The sequence below is a fragment of the Callithrix jacchus genome, chromosome 10, assembly GCF_049354715.1.
Source record: "Callithrix jacchus isolate 240 chromosome 10, calJac240_pri, whole genome shotgun sequence".
In the NCBI taxonomy this organism is placed as follows: domain Eukaryota; kingdom Metazoa; phylum Chordata; class Mammalia; order Primates; family Cebidae; genus Callithrix; species Callithrix jacchus.
Window position 1 is genome coordinate 111,295,936 of NC_133511.1, and position 21,319 is coordinate 111,317,254.

The following is a 21,319-nucleotide window of genomic DNA, read 5'->3' on the forward strand; positions in this document are numbered from 1 at the left end:
GAACCTGCTCCATTTGTTCAGGTGCTTGGCAACTGTTATCAGCCCTTTCAAGAGATTAAGTTTGTAGGCAGGAGCAAGCCACTTAGGTGAAGGATCCAGGGGCCCTGGGAGTGTCTGGTGACTGCAAAGTGTGCAGCCAGCCAGCACCTTGGCTCATTCAGATTCCAGAACCACTGTTCTCCAACTTCCTGCTCTTCAGAACCATTGAGGTGGGTGGGACTTGACAATCGAGGAGCTTCTCCTCGCCTATCTATGGCTGTTCACCCAGCCCTTTCACACACAGGGGAGCTGGGGACAGTCCTTGCCCTGAGTAGTCTCACAGCTCAGTGTGGTCACAGACACAATGTGAGCAAACAAACACAATACCACATTAGACTGGAAACAGTGGAGGTGAGCACATGATGTCCTGTGGGTGTATACTGGTGGTAACTGCTCCAGCCTGGGGGTTCAAGGAAGGCTTCCTAGAGTAAGAAACATATGAGATGAAAAATGAGAGTTAAAAGCTGAAAATCAGCTGGGCACCGTGGCTCACAACTGTAATCCCTTCACTTTGGGAGGCCAAGGCAGGTGGATCACCTGAGGTCGGGAGTTCAAGACCAGCCTGAACAACATTGTGAAACCCCGTCTCTACTAAAAATACAAAAATTAGCCAGGTGTGGTGGAGCGTGCCTGTAATCCCAGGTACTTGGGAGGCTGAGGCACGAGAATTGCTTGAACCTGGGAGGCAAAGGTTGCAGTGAGCCGAGATGGTGCCATTGCACTCCAGCATGGGCAAAAAGAGCAAAATTCCGTATTTAAAAAAAAAACAAACAAACTGAAAATCTCCCCCGTTGAGGGGACATCTGTTGAGGGGACCGTGAAACCGAATTCCCTGACTGGGTTTGGTGCAGGCTTTAGCATAAGGCTGGAAGAATGGAAATAGCTCCCTCAGCAATTTATGAGACAGTGGTTGGTGAGGCCTTAACAAAATGCCGTTGTTCCAGAACTACTGTTGCTTTAAGCCCCCACCTTGAGCATTCAGAGGAGATTGCTAAGACGAAGTTGCAGATGTCTCTTTAAAAAGGGAGCGAGGATTCCCCGAACCACGCCCTCCTCTCATTAATATTAAATTATTGTGAATATTGATGTGGAGGCGTGGCGCCTTGGCCAGCTGGGCTAGCCAGCCAGGGGTTCCCGGTTTCACAGAGAGGAAAGTGACAGAAGCCGTGCAGAGGAAGACGCAGAGACAGCGGAGCGGCCGGCAGCCACCCAGTCTTGGGGGAGCGCTTAGCTCCCCCGCCCCGGCTCCCACCCTGTCCGGGGGGCTCCTCAAGCCCTCAGCCCCACCCCTGGGCTCCCCATGGAAGCCAGCTGTGCCCCGGGAGGAGCAGGGGGAGGTGGAGTCGGCTAAATGCCCACGGTGCGCCCGGGGCCCCTGAGCCCAGCCCGCTCCTAGCCGCTGCCTAAGGCCCCCGCGCCCCCCGCGCCCCCCACCCAGGGCCGCGCCGCCTCCGCCCGCCCCTCCCCCGGGGTTTCGCCCCGGACCTGCCCCCCGCCCGCTTGCCAGCGCTCAGGCAGGAGCTCTGGACTGGGCGCGCCGCCGCCCTGGAGTGAGGGAAGCCCAGTCGAAGGGGGTCCCGGGAGCCGGCCGCGATGGACGCCGTCTTGGAACCCTTCCCGGCCGACAGGCTGTTCCCCGGATCCAGCTTCCTGGACTTGGGGGATCTGAACGAGTCGGACTTCCTCAACAATGAGGTAAGATGAAGGGTCTCCGTTCCGGTTCCACCCCTCGGCACCCCTCTTCGCTACGCGCCTGGACCCCTAGAAGGGCCGACTACACATTACTGGGCAGGAGCGGTGGAGGTAGTTCAGCGCAGGATCTCCCGGAGCGACCTGTGCTTGGAACTCCGAGATTTGGCGAGTAGGTCCCTCGACAACTCCCTTGGACCCCCGCCTGACCTGAGCCTCGGAGCTTGGGCCAGTGCGCGACCCTCCTGGGGCTCAATCCTTGCATACATTGGCCTCCACCTTCTAGGGGGAAGGGGCCATCAAGGCATCGGCGACCGTCCGATCCTCGGATCTGAGCTCAAGAGACACCAATCCCGCCCCCCTCCCATGTCTTCTAGCCGACCCCAACCCACCCCAGACTGGGTGTAAAGTGGCAGCGCCCTTTCCTGCGCCCCCCTTGGGGCTTAGGTGGCTCTTAGGCTGGATCTCCGCTGGGGGGCGCACCGGGGAGGGTTCAGAGTGCCTGAGACCCGACGCCCCTGGGGATGAGAGCCAGACCTGGGTTCTCAGCCAGGCCCAGAAACTTCAGGGTGCTGCCCTGGCCGCCGAAGAAAATCAGGCCCAGAGACCCCCCAGGGAGGGACCTGAGGCTGGGGGTTGGGAGGAGGCGGTCAAGGCAGCAAGGGAGATGGCTCAGGAGGAGGGAGCCCTTTCTCTCCATCTACCTCTAGACTTCTGCTCTGTCCCTCTGTTCCTGGAGTCTGGCTGACTTTCTGTCTCCCTCTCCCTGTCTTCTTGACTAGGTCCGACTGTGGGCTTGCCTCTCTCTTCTCACTCTTCCCCTCCCTTTCTAAGGAAACGTGGCTTCTCTCTCTTCTTCCCTCCCTCCCTCTCTCAGGCTCAGCCCTAAGGCCTTGATGGGGGAAGGGTATGGGATTAGAATGGGAGAAAATATTTGGGTTCAGAAGGGCCTGCCCAGATGAAATGTGGATTGTTTGGGGAATCTAGTGGGAGCCCCCTCTTCAGTGAGCCACCAGTTGAGTGTGCATGCCTGTATACACTCTCTCTCTCTCTCTCTCTCTCTCTCTCTCTCTCTCTCTCTCTCTCTCTCTCTCTCTCTCTCTTTCACTCACCCTGTGATCAAGCACGAGAGTCTTTACCTGACCTCCACCTCTACCTCCCAGGACTAACATAAACTGGGCCAGGCAAGAGCCAAGTCCTTAGAGGACTTCAGCATCTTGGACTTCCACCTAAACTATCCCAGGCCACTAGATCAATGGTGAGGAACCAAGCCAAGGGACAGGAGCCGGAGTCAATGGGGCATGGGAGCTAAGGTCTCCCTGTTCCTCATTAGGTAGCACATCCTGGTCACCCTACACTCTAAGGAGGGCCCTTTGTCCCAGTCAGAGGGAGCATAATTCAGCAGACAGAACAAGGGTATAAGGGGAGAGGGCTTGCATTGGCAGCAGAGACTTGAGTTCTAGTCCTGGCTCTGCTTCCCCTGTGAGCTTGGTCCATGCCACTGGCTCTCCTCCCTGGACCTCAGTTTCTTTGTCTGTAAAATGGGGGAGAGATTGGAGCAGGTCTTCCTAATAATGGCTCTGGCACAGATCTCATGAGTAAAGCAGCAGGATCCAGGGGATCCAGACCTCCTCTTAATGTTGGTAAAAGACACTTGTCACAGGGAAGGAGGTTTGTCAGAACTTGGAGCCTTGAAGTCAAGGGGGACGGTAGACCCCTGCCGTAAGCTTCCCTCAGTCCTTGGCAGCTCTGAGTTGGGCTTTCTTCTGAATGAACTCGGCCGCCAGCAGCCTCTTCCTGCTGCTCCATTCAGTCCTGCATCCCCAGCTGCTCATCTGGGCCCTGGTCCAGCACAGGAAAGGAGACACGATCAGATAGTGGGATCCAGCACTGGGACACTGGGGAGGAAAAGCCCTGCTGGGGAGGCTCCTGATCTCGAACCCGGGCAGACCCAGGAGAGGCAGCGGGAGAAGACAGGGAGCCTAAGGAAAGAAAGGACTCTTGGGCTGGGAATCAGGAGATTTAATTCTGTGTTTCTGCCATCAGTCAGCGGGCAATTCAGAAAAGTGAATTTTCTTCTTCTGGGCCTTGGCTTCCTCATCTGAAAAATGAGAATATTAGAACCATCCCCATAGCATTACCATAGGCATTTTGAGAGAAAATTTAAGTGAAGGTTAACGTAGCACAATGCCTGGCATGTGAAGTTCATTGTTGGCTTGATCCATAGAGACTGGATGGGGGAGATAGTGAGAATTGCTCAGCTAGGAGTTGCTGTGTGACTGTAAGCAAGTCATTTTCCTTCTCTGGGGACTCCAGGTCCATAGCTGAGGTCTCTTCCAGCTGAGATCCCATATCAACCCTTCCCCCAACTTCTTCATTCTGCATGGGGATAGGAAAATGTTTCCAGGGTTAAGAATGAGTAGAGATGATGTCTGTGTGCCTCTCGGTCTGGAAAATGGAGAGCAGGATATTCACTATCCTCCTTAAAAACCCAGATATGGGCCGTAAATCACGTGGAAAACGCGTGTGTTCTGTTGCTCTGTGCAAAAAGCAAAATATATGTTCAACTCCTGAAAACAACTATGCAAGAAATATGCATGTACTTGGACAGAAAGGAGAGGGAGTGCACAAAGTCAAGACAAGTATGTTTGGAGGTGGCTAGGCTGCTTTATTTTTCTTTCTATGAGGATATCTTTACGATGCCGCAGTTCTGTTTATGTGATTCTCAGTCTCCTTAGAAGGGGGTTGCCCTTCCTGTCCCATGTAGGGGCATCTCCTCCCTGCCCTTCCCACTCTCCCACAGTTTCTGATGGGGCCACTCTTGAGCCACTGTACTCTGTGACACTTTAGCCCCTTGGCATTTAGGAGAGAGAGAGAGGGCCTGGGCTCCAAGAACTGAGATAAAGGACCAGAGGGAGAGCAGGTCATTTCTCTAGATGGAAACACTGGGTCTGTGTGCTGTTCCCTCCTTCCTCTGGCTAAGGGGAAGGGATGTCTGGCTTCTCTAGAGAGAACTGGCTTGGGATCCCAGAGAAGCCCCAGCTGGGAGGGTGTGGGGAGAAGAAGGAGCAGGAAGAAGAGGTCTGTTTTCTCAGAGGGGAGCAGCAGGAAACTGCAAGGATGTTTGCCCAGCACACCCGTTCACTCCCTGCAGCTGGGGAGGGCAGGTGTGGGAGTGACGGGGACCCAGGGACCAGCCCAGCATGGGGGGAGGCGGTGGGGGCTAAAGTTGATCGCTACTCCCCAGTCTCCTACCCTGGCTTCTCCTGAGCTAACTGGGAAGCAGAGAGGCCCCCCAACCTCCAGCCTCCGGGAGATTTAGGGAGATTAGAGACGTATGTGTGTTTGGGTGTTCCTATGTCTGTGGGTGGGCCTTTACCAGCCCTTAAAAGGGGAGATGTGTGTGTGTGTTTCTGTTTAAGTTCTCACCAACAGGGAAAAGGACAGAAGGGCCAAGGCACTCTGGTCTCAGAGTGGAATCCGCCAGAAAACAGCTAATGAAAAACCTACTGGAGGAGCCCAAATCACAGCGTGCCTAGTCAGAAAGGAGACCTCTGATACCTACTCCTCAGGAGTAGGTGAGGTTTAGTTTGGGTTTTGCTTCCCCCAGTGTTGAGGGAACAGTTCCTTGAGTCAGGAGCTTGGTCTGGCTTGTTCACTGCTATATCCCAGTGCCTAGCAACCAACGGTTGGATGGATGGATGGATGGATGGATGGATGGATGGATGTAGAAAATGGGGTCCAAGCCAGACCCCGTATTCTGAGAGAGGAGAGAAAAGTGTCCTTTAGCCCATCTATTTGCAGCCATCAAGGTCCTGCAGAGCCCACACTGTTTCTGAGGTTCAGGAAGGGCTCTCACCATGGTTTTCAATGAGTTCTCATTACCTGGAGCCATCCCCATACTGTGACACAGGCCTTTCTGCAGCCCCTGGTCTGGAATAGTCTACAGCTGGCTGACCCACAGGGGATTTGAACTTGTGGCTCCTTAAGCACTGGCTCTAGAGCTTCCATCTTCCCCAGGTTCTTCTTCAGATTGCTCTAGGACTTCTGGATCCATACTCATCCAACTTAAGACTGAGCCTTTTCCAGCCCTGCCTCAGGGCCTTTGCACATGCTGTTCCTAACATCTGAACTGCTTTTCCCCCAGTCTCTCCATCTCAGCTTTCTGATCTCAGCTCAAATGTCACCTCCTTAGGGAAGGTTCCCTGACCACCTAAAGTGGAACCCCCCTGTTCTTTTCTGTTTTAGTCTTTTGATTTCTTCTAGCCCTTAACCCAGTTTGCAATTCTTTTAATGGCTTATTGTCTGTTTCCTCCATGAGAAAGTAAGTTCCATAAGAGAAGAGTCCGTATCCGTTTTATGCATTGACATAAACCTAGCACAGTAAGGCATAGGGCAGAATAGATGCTCAATATAGTAAAACACTACAATAATGCAGTAAATTCACTGAGTCAAAAGTTTCCAATTGTGTTCATTTGTGGTGGCTCACACCTGTCATCTCAATGCTTTGGGAGGCCAAGGCAGGAGGATTGCTTGAGCCCAGGAGTTCATGACCAGTCTGGGCAGCATAGGGAGACCTAGTCTTTACTGAAAAAAAAAAAAAAAATAGCCGGGCATGGTGGCATACACCTGTGGGAGGCATACGCTCAGGAGGCAGTAGAGGGAGGATCACTTGGGCAGGGGAGGTTGGGGCTGCAGTGAGCCATGACGGCACCACTGTACTCCAGCCTGGGTGACAGAGCCACGTCCTGTCTCTAAAAGCAATAATAATAATACAAATTTAAAAATAAGATTTCCAATTATATAAAATATGGAGTTATATTTTTGTAAAATTAAAAAAAAAACAATATTTTTCAGATGGTCTGTACTATCACAAAAAGCAAGAAAGCAAAAATTGTGACAGCTGACTGCACGCAGCAGACAGAACAGAGAGAGTCCCACAGGAGCATGAGGCAGTCTCCTTTTTTTACCAACCCCACGGAGAATGGAGTTTTGCTCACTTTTATTTGACAAGGGGCCTGGGCATAGAACAGAAGTTAAGTTTGGGTTACATTGTAGTGCACTTTGCTCTATTTCAAGGACTTACTGTATTCGTAGAGAAAATTACTTTAGGCTGGGGCAATCCTTGTAAGGGAAGGGAAAAATTGTTTTTAAAAAATCCCAGGCTGGATGTGGTGGCTCACACCTGTAATCCCAGCACTTTGGGAGGCTGAGGCAGGGGAATCACTTGAGGCCAAGAGTTTGAGACCAGCTGGGCAACACAGAAAGACTCTATCTCTGTAAAAAATAATTATCCAGGCATGGTGGCATGTACCTGTAGTCCTGGCTGCTTGGGAGGCTGAGGTGGAAGGATCACTTGAGCCCAGGAGTTCAAGGCTGCAGTGAACTATGACCATGCCACTGTACTCCAACCTGGGCAATACAGCAAGACCCAAAAAAATCAGATTTAAGTGTTCAAGAGGTGTACTTACAATTCTTGAAGGGGTCCTGGGGTTTTCGGGGTCCTTAGGGTGGTAGCGATGCTGAGTCCCACAGAAGTGCTATCTGTACCCGGATACGTTGTGATGTCCCTCTGGCTTCCCTGGACCAGCCGGGAATTCACTTGTTCATTCATTAATACACACATCTATTCCTTCAGCAACTGGGCACTGAGGGAACATCTATTCTGGTGCCAGGGTAACCTGCACGAAGAAGATACACTTGGCCATTCAGTCACTCACAGATGAATGAGAGAGACAGAGAGGGAAGTAGGCAGTATCAACATCGTGGTGGGCGCCATGATGGAGCAGAACGTGGCAGGTGGCTGAGCCAGGCTACAGGTCATCAAAGGTTTCTCAGAAGATGATCTCTGCACATGGTGCCCCAATTTCCTGCATCCTTAGTGGCAAATGAATTATTAGAAGGCATTTCTGGCCAGGAGCAGTGGCTTACACCTGTAATCCCAACACTTTGGGAGGCCAAGGCAAGTGGATCACCTGAGGTCAGAAGTTGGAGACCAGCCTGGCCAACATGGTGAAACGCCATCTCTACTAAAAATACAAACAAATTAGCCAGGCATGTTGGCACATGCCTGTAATCCCAGCTACTTGGGAGGCTGAGGCAGGAGAATCGCTTGAACCCGAGAGGTGGAGATTGCAGTGAGCCTAGATCACGCCATTGCACTCCAGCCTGGGCAACAAGAACAAAACTCCATCTCAAAAAAAAAATGCATTTCTGCAGGGACTGGGGCCATGTTCCTTTTACAGAGCATGTATAGGCATCATTATCCATTGTGCAGATGAGAAAACTGAGAGAGGGGAACATATTAACTCTGCTTAAAGGCAGGGGTCCTACAGAGAGAGTGAAGGAGGAGAAAAAAAAGCAACTACAAGCAAGTTCTCTTGGTCTGGTTTGAGCTTTGCCCTCTAGAGCAAGGAAAATTCAGGATCTTGAATATCAGAGGGTCCCTGCCTTCATCCTCACCCACTCCCATCTTTAGGGCATCTTGGATGCCTAGAACTTTATGGGCAAAGCCAGATCCCCTGGACAATCTCCTACACCCCGTTTCACACCCTATCCTCAGATTCACCCCAGGATGCCGTTCCCCAGCCCTTCTAGGGACTTGGACCTTTGCTCTCTGAAGCTCCTGGGACTCCTCAGGAGGCTGTTTCTGTCTGCCCTGGCCTGGCCTGGCTACTGCATCAGGAGAGGGGAGCATAAAGGACACCCCTGCTTGTGTCTTCTCTCCATACCGTGTGCCTCGTGTGAGTCCTGGTACTGAGGCCCTCCCAGAGCATCTCTCTCTGGGACCTGACTTGCCCTTGAACCTCCCTCAAGAAACCAGCTCCAGATGCTGGAGAACAGGCTGTTCCTCTGGAAATCTCAGCACTCTATGGGACAGGATGGAGAAGAAAGATTTGGGTGGAGTTAAGTCAAGACCATGAGCATTGCTCTGGCTGGAACTCTGTGTAACCCTCTTGAGCAGCCCTGAGGAAGCCAGAGTGAATGGCAGGACCCCGGACCAAGATTGGAGAATATGTGGAGGTGGAAGTGTCTGGTTCAGGAGAAGCTGGGAAAGGCAGGAAGTGGCCCAGAACTCTGAACTTCAGAGGAAAAATATCAAAGATATTGATTTCCTTGGAGCGTCAAAAATCTTAATCCCCACCATCTAGACACACCATATTGTCTACAAGGCCAGTTTGACAGTACAGCAACCATGGGCTTCCCTACTGCTGGTTTCAGTGTGCCTCCTCCCACAGTTCCCCTGGGGCAGAGCTTCACTGCCGCTTCCTTGGCCCTTGGTTCATGGCCCAGCAGCCACTTCACCCATTACAGAGAGGCTGATACATCTGGGCTGGGATGTGTGGTCTGACATATCAGCTGGACAGCAGCAGCCACCAGCCCCTCCTCCCCTTCCAAAAGAATAACAAAAATGAAAGTAGCAATGGAGTGAGGCAGGCTCTTCAGGCCTTCACGGAGAGCCGGGAGGTGGGTTTCAGGCAGTGATTGAGTGGGGCTTGCTTTGGAGGAAGATAGGTCTGAGCTTTTGCCTATTTCCCTCTTCACCTCATTTCCCTCACTTGCTGTGTGACCTTAAGCAAATCACTTTCCCTTTCTGGGCCTCGGCCTCCTCATTTCTGAGAGTTTCTGAACTAAACTGAGAGTTTCTTGAGAGCAGGGAGTGTCAGTCAATTATTTTTGGCTATTCCCGAGGTACAGCTATAATGATATAATGACTGAGTGCTCAGGAAATGTTTTTTGTTCTGTTGTTATTGTTTGAGATGGAGACTCGCTCTTGTTGCCCAGGCTGGAGTGCAATGATGCAACTCAGCTCACCGCAACCTCCGCCTCCCAGGTACAAGTGATTCTCCTGCCTCAGCCTCGCAGTAAATGGGATTACAGGCATGAGCCAATTTTTGTATTTTTAGTAGAGACAGGGTTTCTCCATGCTGGTCAGGGTGGTCTCAAACTCTTGACCTCAGGTGATCCGCCCACCTTGGCCTCCCAAAGTGCTGGGATTACAGGTGTGAGCCACCACACCCAGCCAGGAAATGTTTATGTATTGGATGGATGAAAGGAAGGCAGGATCGAGTAGGGTGGGGATGATAGAGGAATGAATAGGTGAATGGATAGATAGTAAAAGAAAGGACACTTCTACACGTCCAGCCTTGATGGGCCTCTTTTTTAAAGTAGATTCATTCATTCATTCATTCGATTATTCAAATCGTGAATCTTAGCCTATATGCCACCTCTCCCTTTCACTTTATCATCACGGCCTTTTCTATTATGAAACATATTGTGCACTGAAAGAATATATATAATGTATATCTATCAATTATAAAGTATAATAAAATTAATACGTGGAAACTTACCCAGCTTAAGAATCAGACTCAGGGCCAGGTGTGGTAGCTCATGCCTGTAATCCCAACACTTCAAGAGCCCAAGGTGGGCGGATCACTTGAGGTCAGGAGTTTGAGACCATCTGGGCCAACGTGGCGAAACCCCATCTCTACTAAAAATACAAAAACTAGCCGGGAATGGTGGCGGGCACCTGTAATCCCAGCTACTCAAGAGGCTGTGGCAAGAGAATTGCTTGAACCTGGGAGGTGGAGTTTGCAGTGAGCCAAGATCACTCCACTGCACTCCAGCCTGGGCAACAGAACAAGACTCCGTCTCAAAAAAAAACAAAAATAAAAGAAATAAGCTCAGTTCTGAATATCTTGGTCTCTCAAAGCTGCATGAGTTGGAACAGAGATTAGCTGTAGATCCTGAATCCACCCCTCTGGGGAGATTTTAAACAGGAACATCCTGAGACCAGGTGCCTACTCCCAGGCTCAACCTGAGCAGACATTGGGTCCTCAGGTCAGATGGTAGATTATGGGGCAAGTGCTGGGGAGATGATCCTTGCTCAAGGTGGGATGCCTTCAGCGCTGTTCAGACCTGGGGACTCTCATTTGTCACCTATGTGAGCTTGGGCAGGTGTTTAACCTCTCCAAACTTATTTTTCTCATCCAAAAGTAGGGCTCATGGTAAAACATAGGCTTCTTAAGAGGATTCCATTAGAAATTCTGGTAGAGGGCTTGGCACACCATAAACCCTTTATAAACAATAGTTGCCACTTCTGTTTTTATTCTTTTGGTTTTTATTTTATTTTATTGAGACAGTGTCTCACTCTGTTGCCCAGACTGGAGTGCAGTGGCACAAACACAGCTCACTGCAGCCTCAACCTCCCACACTCAAGTGAACCTCCCACCTCAGCCCCACAAGTAGCTGGGACTACAGGCACACTCCACCGTGCCTGGCCAATTTTTTGTAAAGATGGTTTTTGCCATGTTGCCCAGGCTGATTTCAAACTCCTGAGCTCAAGTGATCCTCCCTCCTTGGATCCCAAAGTGCTGGGATTACAGGCATGAGTCACCACACCTGGCCAATTTTTAATTTTTGTGGGTACATAGTAGGTTAGATATTTATGGGGTACATGAGATATTTTGGTACAGGCCTGTAATAATAATCACCTCATGGGCTGGGTGTGGTGGTCAGGCCTGTAATCCCAGCACTTTGGGAGGCCAAGACAGGCAGATCATGAGGTGAGGAGTTTGAGACCAGCCTGACCAACATAGTGAAACCGCATCTCTACTAAAAATACAAAAATTAGCCAGGCATGGTGGCACGTGCCTGTAATCCCAGCTACTCGGGAGGCTGAGGCAGGAGAATCACTTGAACCCGGGAGGCGGAGGTTGCAGTGAGCCAAGATTGCACTCCAGAGAGAGACTCTGTCTCAAAAACAAAACAAAAAACTCACATCGTGGAAAATGGGGTATCCATCCCATCCCCTCAGGCATTTATCCTTTGTGTTACAAATAATCCAATTATACTCTTCGTTATTTTATTTATTTATTCTTTTTTTTTTTTGAGATGGAGTCTTGCTCTGTTGCCCAGGCTGGAGTGCAGTGGCTCACTGCAGCCTCTGCCTCCCGAGTTCAAGTGATTCTCTGCCTTAGCCTCCCGAGTAGCTGGGATTACAGGTGTGCCTCACAACGCCTGGCTAATTTTTTGTATTTTTAGCAGAGATAGGCTTTGGTCATGTGGGCCAGGCTGGTCTCAAACTCCTGGCCTCAAATGATCTGCCTGCCTCAGCCTCCCAGTGTTGGGATGAAAGGCATGAGCCACCGCATCCAGGCCTCTTAGTTATGTTTAATGTAATTAAATTATTATTAAATATGATCTCCCTTGCCATTTTAATTGTGATTGTTGTTGTCATTGCCTAAAAGGAAGCTTCACGGCATTGGACAGCCCTTGCAGGAGTGTCCCACCTGTCCAGCCCTGCAGAGCACTGATCACAGGAATTTTCTTATTCTTTTCTTTTTTTTTTGAGACAGAGTTTCACTCTTGTTGCCCAGGCTGGAGTGCAATGGTGTGATCTCAGCTCACCACAACCTCCGTCTCCCGGGTTCAAGGGATTCTCCTGCCTCCTGAGTAGCTGGGATTACAGGCATGTGCCACCACACCCAGGTTAATATATATATATATATATATATATATATATATATATATATAATTTTTTTTTCTTAAATAGAGACAGAGCTTCTCCATGTGGGTCAGGCTGGTCTCAAACTCCCAACCTCAGGTGATCTGCCCGCCTTGGCCTCCCAAAGTGCTGGGATTACAGGCGTGAGCCACTGCGCCCAGCGTGGATTTTATTTTTCTATCTGTCTCAACTGTCTGGAGATGGAAGGCTCTTTCCTCTGGGTAAAGTCAAAAAGCCCCAGTCCCCTTCTTGGGGCTCTTTCTGGGCATCAGAAGAGGGATGGCCAGGGAAGAAGCAAAACCAGATCCCCAGGAATGAACCCAGTGAGTGGAGTGGGGGCCCATATTTTGTATCTGGCCCTGTACTAGGTGCTGCAATGGGGCAGCGGGATCATTCCTTCAGCAACCAGTGTTGTTGTGGGTGCTTAAGAGCATGGGCTCTGCAGTCAGAGCTTGGGTTCAAATCCCAGCTTGACCACTTGTTAACTAAAGGAACCTGGGCAAGCTACTTAACTACTCTGAGCCTCAGCATCTCATACATAAAGCGAGGGTACTAATACCCACTTTATCTTTTGAAGCTTAAATGAGATACTACGTGCAAGGAATTAGAGCAGCGCCTGGTACATAAATATTCACTCTTATTATATTATGATACTTACTATTAGGCAGAATATATGCTGGGCCCGGTTTGAAGCTCTGCAGAGGGTTCAAGGATGAAATTGGGCTGGGCGCGGCGGCTCACGCCTGTAATCCCAGCACTTTGGGAGGCTGAGGCGGGCAGATCACTTGAGGTCAGGAGTTTGAGACCAACCTGGCCAACACAGTGAAACCCTGTCTCTACCAAAAAATACAAAAATTAGCTGAGCATGGTGGTCCGTTCCTGTAGTCCCAGCTACTTGAGAGGCTAAGGCAGGAGAATCACTTGCACCCAGGAGGCAGAGGTTGTAGTGAGCCAAGATCATGTCAACAGAGTGAGACCCTGTCTCAAAAAAAAAAAAAGGATGAAATCTGTCCTTGATCCTACCCTCAAGAAGGTTAACGTTTAGGACAGCAGGATCCCATTGTGTATAATTAGAGTTCAGGGCATGATACTAACCAATGACCTAACAACAGTCTGTAAGTGCTACAGTAGAACAGAGAGTGAGATGACTCTTCAAGCTTGGTGATCAGGGAAGACTTCTTGGAGGAAGCAGCATTTGAGTTGGCCCTTAAAGGACAGGAAGAGTTAGAATGAGGAGATAAAGGACAAAACACTGCAGGCACCAGGAGAGGTATAAGCAAAGGTCCTGCAGCCATGGGGATCACAGCAGGTTTAAGGAGCTGGGAGTGGTCCTTCCAGCTAGGCTGGAGAGAAGAGAAAACGAGGGGCTCCAGCTCCAGTGGTAAGTTAGGATCAGTTTCTTTCAGCCCTTGAATATCATGCTGGGAGCTGGGAGTTTTTCAGCAGGCAGGAGGGAGCCAATGATAGTTCTGAGTTGCACCAGGTGATGGTCACCAGTTCCTCTGAACGGTCTCAGTGCTAGGAAGTCTGTGGTCCATCAGGGGGCTCTCAGCTGTCCGCCTGTCTGGGTGATCAGGGACTCTCCCCCAGGGGGGACAGAATTGTGGGCCCTCTCTGAGCCTAGGGCAGCTCAGGGCAGCAGCTGATTCCAGGTTCCCTCTCTCCTCTGACTTCTGCCCGTGCCCTGATGTGACTCTCGAAGCTGACTTCAGGTCGCTCCTCTCCTCTGACTTCTGCCCATGCCCTGATGTGACTCTCACACTGGGCCAGGAGCACCAGTTCCCTTCTGGTTCCTTCATCCCCAGCACTCAGAGCCAGGCTGGCCTGGGGAGGCCCAAGGCAACTCCGCCCTTGCAGAGGGACAGGCTGTTCCTCTTCGGGGCTGGGAGCTCCAGCCTGAACCAGGTCCTGGCTCCTGGCCCAATACCAGGACCCTAACCAGGCTCCCCCATCCCCTCCAATACTTCAGGACCCTCCACTATCAGATAAAGCACGTCCCTATGAACCCCAGGGGTCTAGAAGGATCTGAACCCTCCTGAGCCCAGCCCAACCTGGCACTCCAGCTCCTTGACCCTCCCACCCATTGGCTGGCACAAGATGCCCAGAGCCCCACTCACCATCCTTCCAGCCCTGCCCTCTGCCACCCCAAAGCCTTCACCCCTTTCTCTCCAGGGCTGCAAATCAGTTCCACATTTGGGATCTGGCATGCACTGTCTGCTCAGAACTCTCTCCTCCCTGTTAGCTCCCATCTCCCTCCACCCCACAAGTTCAGCCCCTGGAGTCTGCCGAGGGGAAGGGCTCCTGCCTCTGGCAATCCCTTCAGAGGACTGAGAGGGAGCCTGACAGTGGTACTGTGCCAGAGGGACAGTGGACAGGAGGCCTCCCAGGGAGAGATGAAAGAGGAGGAGCCAAGCGGGTGGGCAGAAGTAGAGCTTGAGCAAGCAAAGGGACGAGGGGCTGGGGGTGGGGAGGGAAGGAAGGTGGTAGTTCCCAGCTCAGCACATTCCTGAGACATCTGGATGAACTGGAAGGGCCCCAGCTGGCCTGCATGACTGTGGCTCTAGCTTCTCTGCTCTGTGATGTCAGCACCCAGCACTCCCCTCTCCCCTCAGAGTCCCACTGGCCTGAGGGCCACTTGGGGCTGAATGCTAGGGTCTCTTCCCCAGACCCCTGACTCTCAGTGAGCAAGAAAGAGGGTCCTGGGACAATGGAGGAAACGCCTGCCACAGAGGTGGGCCTGGGCATGGTGGCAGGAGGTAGGCACTGAAGACCCAGGGGTTTGTCCATCCAACTGACTCAAGGAAAGTGTGCCTTTGAGCTGGTGCCCGTCCTCTTCTCCTTGGAAGGGAGATAGAGATGAATAAATGACTCTGGAAATGGCTGCTTACCTTGGGCTATGTGACCCTGGGCACGTGCACTCCCATCCCCAGCTCTGGATTTTCCTCATCTGTAATAATAACAGCTGCATTTAATGAGAGCCTTCCTCCTATGTGTCCTGCATTAATTTACAAATGTTATCTCATTTCATCCTCACAGCAACCTGCTGGGGTGGATATGAGTGTTCCCATTTTATATTCAGGACTGAGGCTCAGAAAGGTTAAGTAACTTGCCTAAAGCCTGCACAGTGAGTAGCAGAACCAGGATGAGAGCCAGGTCTGTCTGCCTCCCTTGCTTATTACCATTGAACTGCTTTGCCTCTGCAAATAAGAGGGGGTGGATCTAATGATGCCAAAATTCCTTTCAGCTCCTAAATTGTAATGATTTCTTTTGGCCATTGTGGGGCTCTTCAAGAAGGGCAAGGGCAGGCATTAGTCACCTACTGGGTGGGGGAAGGAAGGCAGAGACAGCTGGCTTTGAAGCATCGGGTGGGTCAAGAGTCTTTGGAGGTCCCCTCCCATGGAGGCCCAGAGAGGTCCAGCCCCCAGGGATTGGAGGCAATAGCCTAATCCCCAGCTGAGCCCAGGGGTCCCACACCTTCCCTGAAAGAAGGGAGTAAATAAGGAGAGAGAATACCACTCTTTCCAAAAATAAAACCTGAGGACAACTCAGACAGGCCGGGACTGCTGAGGAAGTCAGAGGCCAAATGCTGAGTGCAATGAGGAGAGGGAAGAGGCCAAGGGAATTCCAGCCAGAGCGAGGCAGTAGGCTCCAGGCGAGGAGGGCCTTCCAGCTGGCCAGGGGCCGGGAGAGCAGCCCTGGCAGGTTGGCCACTGTGTTCTGTTTATACCCTTAGGCCTGGCTGGGTCTGGGGGGACAGCAATTCCAGCATGAGTGGTGTCTGTGCTTCCCAGGTACCTGATCTGGCTGGGGCTTAAGAACAGAAAGGCTTGGGGAAGAACAACCTGGAGAATGGGTACAGCAGCCCCACTAGGGAGGAGCCGAAGGAAGGAGTCCAAGCACATGGAAACTCTGCCTGGAGCAGGAGCAAGCTGGCATCAGAGCAAGATTCGGGATGGTAATTCCTGGAGGCTCTCTGCTGCCGAAAAAAGGGCCTGAGTCCATGAGCTCTGACACAGTCCTTCATTCACACTCATCCAGTCAGTCAATCAGTCACTCAGCAAACATCTGAGCACCCACTGTGTGCCAGGACCAATGCTAGGCTTTGCAGATTTGGACAAGAATTGGACACAGCAAGACATATATGCAATACGGGTGGGTCGTGTGAAGCAACACCAAGGAGCTCGTACTCGATCCTAAGGGCAGTAGGCAGCCATCAATGAGTATAGCTCCCTACTACCCTTGGGAGAGAGTACAAGTTCCTCATCAATGGAGCAGAGAAATGACATAGTGACTCCTAAGTTTTAGAAGATTCCTGTTTTTAGAGACATGGTTTCTGTCTGTTGCCCTGGCAAGATTGTAGTGGTGTAATCATAGCTCACTGCAGGCTCAAACTCCTGGGCTCAAGCAATCCTCCTACTTCAGCCTCCTGAGTGACTGGAATTACAGGTACACCCCACCACACCTGGCTAATATTTTTTAATTTTTTTTTTTTAGACATGGGGTCTCACTGTGTTGCCCAGGGCTGGTCTCAAACTCCTGGCCTCAATCATTCTTCCCACCTTGGCCTTCCAAAGTGGTAGGATTACAGCTGTGAGCCCCCTGACTGGCCTAGAAGACCCCTCTGGATGTAAGGTGGAGGGTGCTCTGGAAAGAGATCACAGTTCAAGACTTGGACTGGCCTCTGTAGTCCCATCATTGGTTAGAAAGCCTTTTGAAAGCAGGAATTGGGTCTTGTTCATCTCTGTATCCACAGAGCTGAGCACCCAGCAGATGCTGAGTAAATACTAAATGAATGCATGAATGATGAATAAATGAATGTGACTAGATGCCCTAATTCTCCAGAGGCCTCTGGCACCAACCCCACCACTCAGTTTCCGGTGTCCTAAGCTCTTCTACAGAGACCCCCTGGCCACTGCCTGTAGACCAGCATCTCCAGCAGCCAGACTGTGGGCTGCTGCGCCCTCGGAGGTGCCAGATACAGCTAATCCCAGCCCTGGACGCCGGCACCCGCTGCCATCACTTCCTCCTGCCCAGACAGTGCCTGGCGCCTGCCCCAGGGTTGGGCCACAGCACATGGGCTGCCTGGTCAGAAGATGCCAGGGGCTGGCTGGGAAACTGAGGAAGCTATGGCCTGACTAGGGCAAGGTTACCAGTGTCAGGAGGGACAATGAGAGGGCCAGACTAACAGGGCCAGGGGGAATACAGAGAATACGCACCCTCCCCAGGACTCTGCTCTGCCTTGAAGTAGCCTGCGGCTGGCATCAGCCTGCTGATTCCTCTCTCCTTCCTTTCTCCAGCACACATTGGCAAAGAAAAGCTCTGTCCCCATGTTGACGCTTCCTCCAGCCCTCACTGTCCCAACCCCATGCAAGCCCAGGGCTCCCAAACCTCCCTCACTGGTGTTCAGATGACTCAGTCATCTCGGGCACTAAGATGTTGGCTTGGTGCTGCCAACATTTAGTTCCGTGGTCATGTGAGATGCTGTGTGTGTGACAGCGAGTGTGCGTGACCATGTCTGTGTGATGCTATGTCTGGGGTGACTTCGCATGTGTGTGAGCGTACGGGTGTGAATCAATGTCTGATCACATCTGATGTGTGTCTTTTTGAGTTTGCATTCACACCTGACAGTGTCAGCCTATGTGACTCTGTGGGGGTGTCTGGATGTGTGATAGCGCCTATACAAGGCTGTAGATGGAACCATCTGAATGTGTCGATGGGTGTGTATACCTTTCATTATGTGGTGTCAGAGAGGTGGTGTTCCCCTGTGTACGAAGGAACCCCTCAGCCCACATCTGCGTGTCATGTGCACACACTTGCATGCACACACACACACAGAAGTATTTCTGCATATTTGGACTTGGGCTCTGTGGTGAACGGTTCAGTAGGGGAAAATATGAAACTTCAGCAGCCGCCTTCCCTCGGCCTGCGGGGACTGGGGGCTGAGAGTGAGGTTGGAGGTTGGAACAGCATGCTCCCTTACCCCCATGCTCTGCCAGGAAGACTCTGGGAAGGGGTGGCTCCAGGGACCAGGAGAACTGGTTTCACTCCATTCACTCCCCAAGAGGCCAGGGCAGAGGTAAAAGGCCCACATTCTGAAGACTAAGTCACTTTACTCTGCCCCTGCCAACTCACTACAGAGACACAGACTGTAACAGATGAGGAAACTGAGGCCCAGAGAGGAAACACCTGCCACTGCCCAGGTCTCAGAGCAGAGCTGGGTCTTGAATTAAGGCCTCCTGAGTTTCAGTTCAGTGCGTTTTCTCCTTCGCAGGATGGCCTTAGCTCTGGGAAGGCCAGGTCTGGGTCTCCTAGGACCCCCAGACACTGGATGGCAGTGCTTAAGAACAAGGACAAGGTGGGTCTGCTGACAACTGGAGACCCAAGGGGCCCATCTCCTCTCATTCCCACTCCTGCACCACCCCCTCGACCCTCCGCCCCCCCCCCCCCCCCCCGCCGCGACCCTCAGGCACAGCAGTGACTCACACTGATGAAGGCCCTTCAGCGTGAAATGGTACAATTTTCTAGTGACCACGAGGCAAGTAACCGTCCGGGAATGTATGGGTCAGTGTGTGTTGGGGTGTGTGGGGGGGGGGGGTCTGTGGGTCCCAGCCTGCGGGAGGAGGGGGAAGAAAGGGGGAAATGTGAGAGGACTCTCCTCCCATCTCTCCCTAGCACTCACTCTCTCGGAAGGAATGTCCGGGCTCAGGATTCCCCCCCAAACCCTTTATCCCACAGCTCAGCCTGGACCCACTCCGGTCTCCTCCTCCTTTCGCCAGGCACGGACTGAATCAGCCTGGGCTGAGGGAGGAGGCAGAAGTTAGGGATGGGGGTGCAGCGCCAAGGAGCCAGGGGCCTGAGGGAAGGGGGCGCGCTGAGGCTGCTTCTGGTTAGGGAGACCCTTTTCCTACACCGACCCCAGCAGGCAGCTGCGCCCCAGAGCTTTACCCGGTCTGCACTGACCTTAGGGAAGGAATTTAGGGAGGGGGAAAACAAGGCCAGAGCCAGTCCCATTACCGCCCCGGGAGAGTCCTATCGGCCGCCATGAGAGAGCCACAAAGCGCCCCACGGTAGGATGGCTGGAGATGGAGCTGCAAGGGGATTTAAGGCCCGGCCGCCCTTTGAGTCGGGGACGTAGGGGAGACCCTCGGTCTCCACTTCCCCTGCGGAGGTGGGGGTGGGGCCATGCTACTGATGAGAGATTTAGGACAGCGTGAGACCGCCAGGCCATTTCTGCCTCGGCCCCAGACGCAGAACAGGCCTCATGCAGGCCCGAGCCAGTGCACCCTACGCTTCCCCCGGCCGCGGGCCGTCGGCTCAGGCCGGGACCCTCCTCCGCGTGAGCCCTTCACTCCTCCCGAGCCCTCCACGCCGCCGCGGGCAGCTGCTCGCAGCCTCCCCCCATTGGCCAGGAGCTCTGTGGCTCCCACCAATGAGCGGGCCGGATTCCGGGGAGGGGCGGCTCCGGGCGCTCCCGAGTTAACCCTTTGTGGGCCGCTCCAGGACCCCGGCGCCCGGATCCTTCTCTTAAAAAAAGGGCGGGCGGCTGAGGCCGGGCTCCGGGAGTGGGTGCAGCCGAAAGGAGGGGTACGCGGGACTGCGAGCCGGAGAGCTCGGGAACCTCCTCCAAGAGAGGGAAGCCGGCGCCGGCTGCGCGTGGCAGCCGAGAAGGAGCTTATATTGGCATGACTATAGGAAAAAGTATTTAACGAGGAGGGAAACAAATCAGAATATTTCCTTCTCGGGCTTCCCACCCCCGTTGCCTGGAAAGGCACCCCCGTAGGACGCTCACCCCCTGCAGAACCCTGTCTCCTCAGAGCGTTGACACATGGCTCCCCTGCCGTTCGTGGACTCCTGGCCACCGACCCCTTCCTCCGGCTCCCCAGTTTCCATCCGACAAGCGAAACACGAACTTTTGTGTGTGGAGTGGAGGGCGGGCTGGGTGTGGTTGGGGGTAGCGGGGACAAGGGGTCGTGCTGGAGCGGAGGAGGTCTGAGGTCTCCAGAATGGGCTTTCCAGGGATGGGGCCAGGTGGATGCGGTGGAAGAAGTGAGAGGACCCGAAGGTCCCACACACCCCAGGGCAGCCCTGGGCGCACCAGCTCACTGTACGGCCCGGGACATCCACAGCTCTCTCACTGTGCGGTTCTGAATTAGCTGCGTTTCCCTCTCTGGACCCGAGATTTCTCTACTGAGAAGTAGGCGGGGGCGGGGAGAGGCGGTGGATAGTGAGCTTTCTCTTGTCCCTTCTGCCTCTAACTTTACTATAGAAACTAACCCTGACTGAGCCGCCATGAGAGGCCAGGCATCAGACGGAACTAGGGCCCCAGAGCTCTCTAGAGGAGTCCCTGATGGCAATGCTCCCAGGAGGGTGAGGTGGGCCTGGGAGTGATGGGGCACGCCCACCGTCCACCCAGCACCTGAAGAAGCCCTGTGCAAACAGGACCCGGGCGTCGGAGTGTCCTCCACCCCCACCCCTCCTGCCCCTTGGCCGCCCTCCCCTTCCACTTGGCTCCCTCCGCTCTGGAAGCTTCGTCCTGCTGGGTTTTGGCTGCCGTTTCTAGCAGGTGGGGTGGGGGCTGCTCACACAATGGGGCCAACTGAGCTCTCTAAGCAGTTTCCTGTGGGCACCTTAAAAGGGTCTCTGGGAAGAACCTGGGTCATCTGCCTGAGCCAAGGCCTTCGGGGAACCCAGCCCAGATCTGAGGAAGCATCTCTCCTCTCCCAGGCCCCAGGAAGGGGCTTGGCAAACCCTTATCGCCCGAGAAGCAGCTGCAGGAGAAATACCTTAGCCTCTGACTCACCGGCTCCCTCTGCTCGGGCCCGACGCCCCCTCCCACTGGGCCCGACGCCAGGCCTTTGAGAGACCCTAAGGGAGAGAACTGGTAGAAGCGCCCCCAGCCGGCAGGCCCGGGCTCTGCGGAGGGTGTGGCTAGCGCAGCCCTGGCTGTGGCTGGTTGGGTGGTTGGGGGGTGGTTGTACTCTGTAAATGGCCTCTGTCTGGGATCACAGTGATTCTTAGAAACTCATTCAGCTCTGACCTCCTGGTACTGCCTCACTCCAGGTATTGATGGACAGTAGGTATACT

General features: G+C 53.0%; 1 protein-coding gene and 1 long non-coding RNA gene across 4 annotated transcripts in view; one reads left to right on the top strand and one right to left on the bottom strand.

The window, feature by feature from the left end:
- Positions 1 to 1,183: 1,183 nt before the first annotated feature.
- The window catches only part of CREB3L1 (cAMP responsive element binding protein 3 like 1), a 55,013-nt gene continuing 34,877 nt past the window's right edge, over positions 1,184 to 21,319 (top strand). For both annotated transcript variants that reach the window (XM_035262509.3, XM_002755213.6), the window contains exon 1: positions 1,184 to 1,734. In XM_035262509.3, coding sequence (XP_035118400.2) covers positions 1,633 to 1,734 — 102 coding nt within the window. In that variant the 5' untranslated portion in view covers positions 1,184 to 1,632. The remainder of the gene's footprint in view (positions 1,735 to 21,319) is intronic.
- LOC103796300 (uncharacterized) lies at positions 3,926 to 21,161 on the bottom strand. Of its 2 annotated transcripts, none has more exons than XR_013523405.1 (4): positions 21,036 to 21,161; positions 15,124 to 15,182; positions 12,894 to 13,213; positions 3,926 to 7,409 (listed from the first exon to the last, which is right to left on the bottom strand). It is a non-coding gene; the product is annotated as an uncharacterized LOC103796300 (long non-coding RNA). The 2 variants fall into 2 exon arrangements; XR_013523406.1 differs by lacking the exon at positions 21,036 to 21,161 and adding an exon at positions 18,719 to 18,813.